Source organism: Hippichthys cyanospilos, chromosome 1, assembly GCF_059441005.1.
Source record: "Hippichthys cyanospilos isolate Australia breed blue-spotted pipefish chromosome 1, RoL_Hcya_1.0, whole genome shotgun sequence".
NCBI lineage: Eukaryota > Metazoa > Chordata > Actinopteri > Syngnathiformes > Syngnathidae > Hippichthys > Hippichthys cyanospilos.
The window spans coordinates 11299219-11311266 of record NC_142369.1 but is presented as its reverse complement, the minus strand read 5'-3'; the positions used below and the strand labels follow the sequence as shown (position 1 = coordinate 11311266).

The window sequence follows — 12048 nt, the reverse complement described above, 5'->3', positions numbered from 1 at the left end:
TTCAAGAAATGATGAGCTATTAAGGTAACGAAGTCACTGATTGACTGAGAAACAAACTGACTAAAACAAATATGTTTTTAACTAATGGACATGTGAAAAGGAAATAAATACGCAAACTTAGCTTAGTAGCCAATTAGCTAGTTTGAGAACAAACAAAGGAAGTGACAAACTAGCAAACTACATAACAACACCCTGGGAATCTGCCGAGAAATTTGCCTCACTTATAGCGCAATCCATTTCACCAAACAATTGGTTTGAGACATTACAAGTGATATTAAAGCAAAAATTTAAATAAAGTGGAAACTACTTTAATGCCGTAAATACATCGCAAAGATTAAATAGCAATTCAACCAGAGACGATTAATTTATTTTATTTTACGCTGTGATGTCATCTTTAAAAGTGGTTTCCGTGACGTCATATTTAGTAGATGTCTCTATCATTGAAAAGTCTTGCCTAATTTCTCAAATATATTTCTGCCAGTTTGGCTCCTCTGTTGTGTGTGTCACTCAACAGCGTGCGTTGTGCGTATGCTTGGTCATTTCTTTATGTAATTCGATCTGGTCTGTCTGACTGCTGGGATGAAAACAACATGTAAATAGAATATATATTCTGCCCCTCTGCCCTTCTGTGGAGGGCTTTGCAATCTAAGACTTTGTTAGAACTATAAAAACAGATGAAATCAAATCTAATCAAAGTTCAACGGTGAACATATCTTCGAGAGGTGCTAAAGTATGTGTACTGCATCAGTGTCATTCGAATCCAAAAAGTAATAAAAGCAAAACATTTCAATGACTTTATTGTCCAATCATGACTGCTTGCTTACTTCAGCGGGTGTTGAGAGTTCTACAGGTTTCTAGTATAAAACTCTAGCTACCATTTGTAAACATTTAGACCACATGGTGCAATTTTGAGCCTCTACCTTTTTGACAATCTCGAGTCATTTTTAGCCTCCTAGGCTTTCTTCTTTGAATGCTTTGTCTTTGATGTATCAAGATCAAAGGTCCAAATTGCGTCAAATTGACACCCGCGGCATACACGAGACACACGCTTTACGAGACACTGACCCAAAGATGCTTGTTAGTTAAATGAACCCGCCAGTGTCGGATTTACAGATGCTCAATGACCCAGAAATGCAATCACCAACGTTTTTTTTTTTTTTTTTTTTTTTGGCCGTGGTGTATTTAAACACACGGCTCAGTCGCTTTGCTCCAGTTGGTCCGGTTATTCATTGAAATCGCACTGAGACCTTTAACACCTCTCAAAGGACAGAGCGCAAGAAAACTACACATAAAACAAAATTGTGTCAAACATCCAATGCTATTGTTTGGATAATTTTATACATAGAAGTACACATTTGAAGTAGCTAGCGGGAAAAAAAAAAGTAAATCTCGCTGAAAAACGAAAGCAGCAGTGGACAAACTAGCCAGTAGGCTAGCTAACTAGCAAACAAATGAATTAACAAGCGCAGTAGCTCTCAAACTCATGTAGTAACAAGCTAACAGCCAAATGAAAATGGGCTAACTGGCCTTTTTAACTACCGTAACTACAGTAGCTAAACAACTAATAGATAAACTGTATAACCAACAAACTCTGCCAGCCGGCGAGCTAACTAGCAAACAAATGAATTAACAGGCACAGTAGCTCACAAACTTATGTAGTAACAAGCTAACAGCCAAATGAAAAATGGCTAACTGGCCTTTTTAACTACCGTAACTACAGTAGCTAAACAACTAACAGATAAACTGTATAACCAACAAACTCTACCAGCCAGCGAGCTAACTAGCAAACAAATGAATTAACAGGCACAGTAGCTCACAAACTTATGTAGCAACAAGCTAACAGCCAAATGAAAAATGGCTAACTGGCCTTTTTAACTACCGTAACTACAGTAGCTAAACAACTAATAGATAAACTGTACAACCAACAAACTATCAGACTAACCGAGCAGCTAGATAGCTAACTGACAAAGTCAATAACTTATGCGTAGATGTCCAAAGCCGGTCCTCGAGGTCCACTATCCTCCATGTTTTTGATATTTCTGTCTTCCAATGCACCTGATTCAAATGATCCACTCATCAGAAACCCCAGCAGATGCCTGATAACGGTCCTGAGCACACGACGTGTTGGAGGAGGGAAATTTCAAAAACTTGCAGGGTCGCGGCCCTCGAGGACCGGGAAACAAAGTAGTAAACAAATAAATTGTTGAAGTAACCGGCTCAACTAACTCAAAATTGAAGGAACAACTGGAACATATTTTGTTTTAATTGGCATCTGCCAGTCAATGTAATTTAGCTGTTCTCAGCAGTCAGGAATCCAATGTCTATTATTAATAAACTTCCATTTTAAATGAAAGCACTGACATGTGACTGCTAGTTTCGACATCACAAGTCCTTAAAGTAGATGCAGAATGCTTAAACATTCTTCTGACTTTTTTTTTTTTTCTTCTATTAGGCCAAAGGCAAGGGAGGCGGGGGGGATGGATAAAAGCAGAGGGACCTCCACCTTCCCCCTTCGGCCAGCCTCACAAAGCTCTTACGTCTTTAATTTGTTTAGACAATTTAGCGGAACACGCCGGGACGGAAGAAAAAGACAGACGGAGACAATCGTTATGCTCGTTATCGTTATGCTTGCAAAGAAAAAAAAAACACATGTACATGCGTGCGTGCACACACATTAGGATAAATATACTTTTCACTCCTAATTTATGGATTGCACTCATTGCAATAGTGCCAAATTTATATAAATTCCACTACAATTAAGGATATTTGTATTAGGAAAATAAAAATGAAAATACTTTAAGGCATGACTAACAACATTTTATTATACCAGTTACTAGCTAATTAACACAATTTTTCAGTGCATTGAACCTTGCAATGATGTCCTTTCCCTTGATCCATCAAAGAAGGCCCACCAGTCGATATTATGCCCCCAAATTTGAACTATACACGCAAGATGATGGTTTGGCAACCTGAAATGTTAAGAGACACATTGCTCCCTCTCCCAAAAAAGTCAGAGAATAAATTGAAAGCTTAATTTTTGATTTTTTTTTTTTTTTAAACTTCAGCCCCCAAGGCCTCAGAAAAATGCCTCAAAACATTACTGAAGAAAGTCCACTTTTTTTCTTTTAAGTAGCCATTCCAGAGTTCCTGTAAGGACAACTGATCTAATGATTGCCACTAAATTTAAACCACGGGTAATGAACAGCTAGATAACACAAAATCACCCCCCCCCCCCCCCCCCCCAAAAAAAAAAAAAAAAAAGTCATCATTGCGTGTGAGCGAAGCATCGCGGAAGAGCTTTGATGACTCCCTCGAAAACACAACTGGACTCCACTTGGTCAGATTGCGACTAAAATAGATAAATAGAGCTAAAAAGGGGGAAAAAGATGAAAAGGCACGGAAAGCCCATTATAACTTCTTACATTGTGGAAGTAAAACTCTTGATGATTACATTGATAAGCAAGTTAAAAAGGGAATTTTGTTGTGCCTCCGCCCAGATGGCATATGTGATATGCTTGCCTCCCCGGTAGACATTTTGCTTTGTTGCCCCCCCCCCCCCCCCCCCGTCAAATTACAGCGTGTGAATGTGTGCGCCTCTCAGATGCTTGCGACGTAGTGGTCAAGAATGACGACGTGCGTGTACATGCTGGACTGCACGGCGCTCCTTTGCACGTCCGGGCCGGCGTCCACCTGTAACACAGGCGGGATTGATGAGCGTCTATGGCCATGATGGTCCTAAGTCACGCCAATGTTAACTAAACGCGGATCTGACTGTTGATAAGCAAGCATCCATGTGCAGACATAACTTCTTAGATGGGATTGACCAGGTGTACCTAATGAAGTGGCCAAGAAGCGTTTGCTTCAAAACGGGGATATTTGGGGTAGAAAATGACATAAAAACCTAAAACATACCCTAACCCAAAATTACAATGCTTTCATTGTATTCTTTTTTTTTTAAATAATTTTATTTGTTAACCCAGTCTTTATGTTTGTAGTCATTCAAGAAATGGATTTGTAATAAGCCCTACCCCAAGATGGAAACCTTAACACAGATTTGAAACCTTAACCAAAAATTGTGTCCAAACCCCAAATTTGAAGCCCTAACCTTGGTTTGAAACCCTAACTCAAAACCCTAACCAAGTCCCAAACTAACAAGAAACCCACACCCTGCCATCAAAAGCTAAACCTTGATTGAAACCCTAATGTGAAAGCTGAAAGCCTTCCTTAAATACCCTACATTGAACCCCTATTCTTGGTTTGAAACCTGAAATTTGAAACGCTTTGAAACAAGGCTTTAAACCCAGCCATGACTGACTTCAAACGTGATTGAAATTCTTATGTAGCCTACAACTCTATTCCTGGCATCAAACCTCGCCTAGTTAAAAGGACTAACTTAAAACATTAAAACTGTCTTAAAATGCTACTTTGGAACCCTATCACTGGTTTGAAATTTAAATTTGAATCTTTAAGACGATTTTAAAACCCTAAATAGACTTTAAACCCAACCCTGGCTTCAAACTCTACTTTGAAACTAGAAACTTGCTGTAAATAAATAAAAAAATCAAACATTTAGCTTAATTTCTGAAACCATTTTAACCACGGCATGAAACCCTACTTGATTTGAGACTTCAATTTGGAACCGTAAGCTGAAGCGACGGAGGTAAACCCAGTTGTGCGCGTAGGGCCGTTCCAATGGCCCCCACTTGTCCAGACCTCTTTTTGAGGGTCAAGACTTGGTTTCATACTTTTGGTTGAGGTCGGGGTAAGGAGTTAAGGTGAGGCAATCAGTCCTTTTGGGTTATGGGCTAGAAAATGTATTTTGTCAATGGGATGGCCCCACTAAGATAGTAAGACAAACCTGTGCTCGTGTTTTTGTGTGTGTGTGTGTTGTGGCGATGCCCACCTGAGGGTCTACATTGAGAATGTTGCCATCCGTCTTCCTCCTGAACAGAAGAGTGTCAGGCTGCTCATAAACGACTTCGTAATTGGAGCTGCACGTGGAAGCTGACACCTGATTGGCCCAATTGTAGTAACTAAAGTGCAAGGAAAAGGAACCAGATCGAAACATTCAAATACACATTTAAATACTGAAGCCTCACCTGAAACCATAACTCCAATTTGAAAACTAAACCTACACTTTCGAGTTCAGGTTTCTACCCTAATTTGAATCGCTAATATTGCCTTGAGACCCTAATTTACAAGCTCTGCTCAAGCTTCAACCACCACTTTGAACCCTCTGCCCAGTATTTTCAGATTCTAAAATGAAACCCTACTCCAGGCTTGGGACCTTAATTTGAAACCCTGAATGTTGCTTGAAACCGTAACATAAATCCATAAACCTTCTATGAAACCTTTGTTTGAAACTATAAACCTGTCTTAAGACCCTTATTTGAGACCCCAAACTGATTTTGAAACCCTAATTTTAAAAGAGACACAATGTTTCAAATCTATCAACATTTGAAGGTCCGACATAGACTTTAAACGCCTTGTTTAAAACACTAGCATTGATAAAAACCTTAATTTTAATCCCCAATTTATTTCTGAAACCCTGATTACATCCTGAAACCCAAAACGGAAACTCTAACTCTTGTCTGGAACAATAACTGAGACTTAAAAAAAATTAAAAGACTTATTGATAACCCTATCCCAGGCTTTAAAATCCTACGTTTTTTAGAACCCATCTTCAACCCCAAATAATGAAACCACAGCCCTTGTTTTAAACCCTAACACGAAAAACCTAAACCTGTCTTAAAACACAAACACTACTGTGGAATCTTAACCTTTGACAGAAGGCTTATTTAGGACACAAACATTTGTTTGGAACCTTACATTAAAAAGCTAACCAGAGTTCTAAACACCCAGCGCAGCCCTTGAACGCCTTAATCATAAACCTAATCTTTATTTGCAACCTTAACTTTAAATCCTAACCAGTTTTTGAAACACTAATATTGTTTGGAAACCTTTCAAAGCAAACACTTGTTTCAAACCATAAAGCAGCCTTTAAATACCAACCCTGTCCTGAAAACCCTGGTTGAAGAGCCTACAAATCATTGGAAACCTTGCTAACATGGTTTTTGCCCGTATCAAGTTCAAGCTCGTGTCAACCGGTCAGAGGTGGGCCGCATGAACTGTCGACCTCGCACGCGTCAGCTAAAAAATCCCGTCAGGTGGAAATGCTTGAAACTTCGAAACATCGTATTCTTTTTTGCGAGGACAAGCCAAAAAGCGTCCGACGCATTCCGCACGGGAACGCGGAGCGGCCCGGCGCCAACATCTCGCTAACCTGCTAAAAGTCCCGCCGAGGTCGATTGGCAGTTCGCGGCTCAGAGTTCAGCCAGACGACACGCACGCATGCAGAGGTAGCAGTTAGCCGCTAGCCAGTACTCTATTGATTTTGGATGAAATTGCTGACGCTAATTTTTGTCCGCTAAAACATGCTATCTGAAGTGGGGACATCGTTCTAACGTGAAACCCAAACCCTGTATTAAATTTCTAACCCTGGCTTGAAACTGTAAACCCATCTTGAATCCTAGTCTTCACTTGAAATATGTAGGCCAAACCCTAACCATGTCTTAAAAGCCTGAACATGGCTCAAAACTGTAACTCTAGCAAGAAACTCCATTTTGAAACCGAAAGCAAACTTGAACACCTAATTTCAAACCCGAACTGAGGCTTCACACCCTTATTTTGAAACCCTAACTTAAAACTGTACACCAGGTTCACACTTGTTGAAAATCCAACTCGAAAACCCAACGCAATACTTAAAACACTGGTATGAAATCCTAACTTGAAACACAACCACCATTTTAAAAAACTAACCTTGGCTTGAAACCCTAACATGAAATATTGCTCTGTATCCCAAACCCCAGCATAAAAACCAAACACAGGCTTCAAACTCTAATTTTAAACCCGAACTAGATTTCAAACGCTAACTTGTAACTTTGGCTTGAATCTCTAAATCTAACATGAACCTTCACTTTGAAACCTGAACCCAGGCTTGAAACCCTAATTTAAAACCCTCACCTAAGGTTTAAACCCCCACCCAAATCTGAATCCCTACCATACTTTGAAACTCCATCCTTGGATTGAAACATAGATATTAAATCCTAATTTGAGACTCTAAATCACTTTCAAACCCTATTTTGAAATGCTACCTAATCATAATCCCCAAACTCTTATCAGGATTTGGTATTAGAGATGTTCGATACCACTTTTACCGATTCACTTTTGAGTATCCCCCACACTCTCCTTCCCGCTGTGGGGAACAATAACAGTCAGTGTGGTTGGCGCTAAGAGGGAGCAGATGGTGCTGGATATGCTGGAACTGCTGCCCACTCGCTGCACTAAACTCCAACAAACCGCACACACTCGCAATCTTGTCCCTCCTCCTCCTGCTGCTGCCACTAAGAACACAGAGCGAGAGCCACACGGAGCGGTGGAAGGCTGGCTTGCTTTACCCGCCTACAGGCCGGCGCCAGCTGGTTAGCATGAGAAGCTAACGTCTTCAACTTCACTTTTTTGACAAACATTACTGTTGGGAATTTGATATTGACTCCCAAACACCAAAAAGATTGAAATTGAAGTTCTTAAATTCAGAAAAAGCTGATACAGGTCCGGTTGTAAGAAGATAGCACATCATGCTAACATAGCAAAAAGTCACGCTAAACAAAGTCTTTTGACACCAAAAGATGGTATAAATCTACCAAAATTAAAGCAATATAGCTACAAGTAAATAAATGGATTCACAAATTCAGTCAAAGAACCCACAGTCCACGTTCTTTGTTCACAAAAACTGCTCCACATATCAGTTGATAATACTACTGTAAGTGGCTAACATGAGAAGCTAGTGTAGCACTGGACATCACTCACTGCTCCTCGAGCTGGGGTCCCTGACCTTTTTATCACCACGTACCGGGCAACGCATGAGACTTTTAACTTTTATCGTGGACGGGGGAATCATCTGGTAACGAATAAGTTGAGAATCCATTCCTTGTCAGTTTGTGCGTCCTTGCGAAGTAGCAATCATTATTTCAAGTAGGTCTCTTGCTATTGCCTGTTAAAAGCGTTCTTTTTCTGCAAAGTTGTCGGCTCGTCTCCTGTCTATTGACTGGGCCTTTTCCACGTCCAAGTCATCGGTTTCAAACTCATTTGACTTCTTTGTGAGTAAAATTTTGGCACGGAAGTGACCGAAAAGAATCCAAAAGAATACGTCCAGTTTTTAAAATAAATTGTTTTGTAAAATAAAATATATTTCAGACCGGGATAATACATAAAAACGCAGCATTCATGCTAGAGCCAGGATCGAGTGTCTTTTTTTCGCAGTTGTAGCCGTAAAGCATTTTGTCCACGGCAGCCAATCTTGTGTTCCTCTAATGTCTGTCATCAATGTTGTCTTCTGTGTTTTCAAACCATCTGTTTATGCACTCGCTGCCCACTAGCCAGCCAGTGAGCAAGCGGCGGGTCACGCCCACGTGGTCGCGTCGGACCTAAAACCGTTTCCTTCTGAGCAAACAATTGCACCGCTGAGTATTTTGGTCTCTCGCTGCATATTGCGCCAAGCAAGCAAAGCAAAACAAAGCAAAGCAAAGTGACCTCTGTGAGATTCCTTACGTCCCTGGGTCATGACTTCCAGGAGATCCTCAAAGTTTTGCTAGTCTAAACACAGTCCTTCTCAAGTAGTGGGGCGAAAGGGTGGGTGCGCGCGTGACCCCGGGAAAAAGTCTTTGTTGTTGCCATGTGAAGTGCAGTTACAATAAAATAAGAAGTGGCATCATTTTTCTTTATTTCAAGCATTTTGATGCACTTTTTTTCCTTTAGGATTAACCCAGGGATGCCCAAGTCCGATCCCTGAGAGCCCCAGCCTGTTTTCTACATAACCCTCATCTAGTACACCTGATTCAAGTAACCAGGATTTTTATCAGACTTTTGCAAAGCTTGCTTATTAGCTGAGCATTTGAATCTGCTGTGTACAGGATGAGGGTTACCGAGAAATTAGGCTGGATAGGGGCTCTCGATAAAACAGAAAGAATATTTTGGTTAATTTGACCCAGGGTCATGTGTGTAATCCTGCTAACTAAAAAAATCTTCCTTTATTTCCCTTAACCTTTAATACGGATCTGTTTTATCCACAACATAAGGGGAGGGTTCAAAAAAATTGTTCCCTTGTTTTTCGTGGTTAACGAGGACCGGGAAATGAAATCCCCCGCGATACACACAGGTGTAGTGATCAGACGCTAACACTACTGTAGCTACGAGCACTACCTTTCCACCAGCCTGCCCATTCCGCTGCCTACTCACCACAATGCATTGCGTGTTTTCCTAAAAGGCCAGGCTCAGCCTCTGCTGTCCCACAGTCATTCCCTCTTGCACCCCCCCCCCCCCCCACACACACACACACACATGTACATCCCTGCACAGCTCTGTCACTCACAGTCAGAAGCGCACTGCTTGTAAGAGTAGTGAAGAGTTGTTGCCAAAATGCCCTCATTTAAAGCCAAGATATGGATTGACAAACAGTGGTTTCGTTTTAATGTAAAGACGCCTTCATTTGAGGCTGAACAAAATCGAGTATTAACAGGCTGTTAGATTGCTTCAGACTCCAGATTAGGAATGTGTCAAAATGATGACGGGCTCTTGAAGAAAAAAAACAAAACTGTTGAAGCCACTACTGTATATACCTGACGACAAAAAAATGGAGGCCGGCCCGCTTGCTATATAAAAAACAAACTTGACCTTTGAACAAGATTGTAAACTTTTTTTTAGGAGTTGAACTGATACTTAGTCTTTTTTATACACGAGTAGCTTTCCTTCTTAAGTATAGCGTGTGAGTATAGGCACTTCAGGTTGTTTGGGTGTGGAGGCGGGGTTGAAAAAAGGAAGGAAGGCAGCTCGTTTGCTCGGCATGAAACTTGGACGCTGAGAAACAGCACATGGCTGCAGTGCACCTGCGTGCCTGGCTTCATTCCGCGCTGTGAAAACATTTGCACCGCTGTCCTCTCGCATTAACTCTGCAAGCGATCCCGGATCCCGTGGGACTCCGGCGTTGTGCCACGGCATTAATGGGAACTTGCGCCCCACTTTGTGGCCCCGGATTGATAAATATTTGCCGGGGAGGTGAAAATATTCCACATGTGGAGGAGCTTATGAGTTTTGTGTTTGAAAGCCAGTCATCAAACTTCACTGCCATGCTCTGCTCGCACGCTATGACGAAAAGTAAACATTTTTTTTTTCTGATTTAGCATTGTCCGTCCGTCTACCGTGCAAGGTTAAAAATGAGTAGCGCCCTCTAAAGGACATTTGGAAATGAATCGAAAATTAACCGCTTCAAACCAAAATGGCGTACATCCACCGTGTTTTTTGGGCATGAGACTTTTTGATGGGTCTGTTCATGCTTTGGGTTCATACTGAAGTTCATTTACCAACATGAAAAAAGCTTTGGGGGTTTTATTTTCCAAACCCTCACTGGATGAACTTGTCTTTGGGAAGTGAAGTCAAGGTCATGTGAAGTGGCCACTTCAAACAGAAATGGCGGACTTCTTGTGTGTTTTCAGGCGTGGCTTCTTGAGGCTTGTACGTGGTTCTTCTCATGATAAACAGATCTACCAAATTTCATGGGGGTAACTAATACTGGCTTCAACAATACGCATTTACATTAGTGATCAACCAATTATCGGCTGGGCCGAATATTGGGACCGACATTTGGAAATCTGACGTACGGTATATCGGTATCTGTCTTTTTTTAATCCGACCAGCCGACATGAAGAAATCAATGTGTTGCCTTTAACGCTGATGCAACGAGACGTAGAAAATAGTTTCTATATTGTTAAAGGATTGTTGTGTTTCGCTGGATGATTATTGTTTTGTTTTTGTAATGGAAAGGTTTTCCCGATAGAAACACTTTCGGTTTTGCCGATGACGCGTTTCCGTTTCCGAGTTTGCAGACGGCCGCGCTAATCGAACAGATCGCTATCTGACGACATCCTCTGTGAATTATCAAGCAGGAATGCCTTATGCTTTATTTTATTATATTTCAAACAGATGATTATTGATATTAATGTATATTTTTGTTGTTTTGCCGAAAAAGGTACTTCCGGTTTTTCCAGATGACACATTTCCGTTTCCAGGTTTGAGCTAATATTTTCTGTTTGTGTGGTTCAATAAACATGCTTTAGGCATTTCAATGAAGTTCAGTGCATTACATATTCAATTTTATGCCAATTTTTACACTTTAACTGCAAATGAATATTGGCTCCAAATATCGGTTATTGGCTTCCTCTACTATTAATAATTGGTATCGATCCTGAAAATCCTATATCGGTCGATCTCTATTTATTTATATTGCCACTATTTAAGTCATTAAATCCCAAAGATGTAATTTTATGTGTTTTTTTTTTTTTTTATAATTTGACTATTCAATCAAAGGTACTTATTGTTTAATAGTTGGGACTGAATGTCTTGGCCTCTTAAAAAAAATAAATATATGCCTTTGGTATTGAATGAGTTAAAATACCAAATACAATATTCAAAAGTTTACTTTGATCCATCACATTGTTAAATAAGCAGCAAAAAAATCCTAAAGTTGGAAACAATCGAGTTTAGGAATCCTTTGTGTCATTTATTCCATCATAACGCTCAGGTCCCGCTTGTTTTTTTTTTTTTTTAATTCGGCACTGGGTGTGGCGCTTCCCAGTCGCTGGAGCGTTCCGGTGGTTGCCATGGCAACGCTCCGTCCATCCAATTGCCTTGCATCGCCAAAGCGGTTGACCGTAGAATAAAAGCATGCGAAATGTGACATTTTGGTAGATTGAGTGTAGAAGTATGCGCGCATCTGTGGACGAGACGCCGACAATATAATTTTCCTCAAAGGGGAAAAACCTTAATTAGTATTCCACAATTGGGCCAGCGCAGTGCAAACATTCTATTCCCAAGCCACCCGAGCGAGCGAGCGAGCGAGCGCGCTGGCTGAGCCGACCTCTGCTAGCTTATAATTTAATGCATCAGTGTGCTGTGTCAGCATTCTGCTTCCTTGCCATGTTTGAACATTCTGCT

At 40.8% G+C, this 12048-nt stretch overlaps 1 protein-coding gene across 1 annotated transcript in view; it reads right to left on the bottom strand.

Annotated features, from left to right (window-relative positions):
• Nucleotides 1-3576: 3576 nt before the first annotated feature.
• The window catches only part of cfap299 (cilia and flagella associated protein 299), a 51330-nt gene continuing 42858 nt past the window's right edge, over nt 3577-12048 (bottom strand). The window contains exons 5-6 of the mRNA XM_088411189.1: nt 4904-5033; nt 3577-3690 (exon numbers count right to left, since the gene is read on the bottom strand). Coding sequence (XP_088267315.1) covers nt 3598-3690; nt 4904-5033 — 223 coding nt within the window. The 3' untranslated portion in view covers nt 3577-3597. The remainder of the gene's footprint in view (nt 3691-4903; nt 5034-12048) is intronic.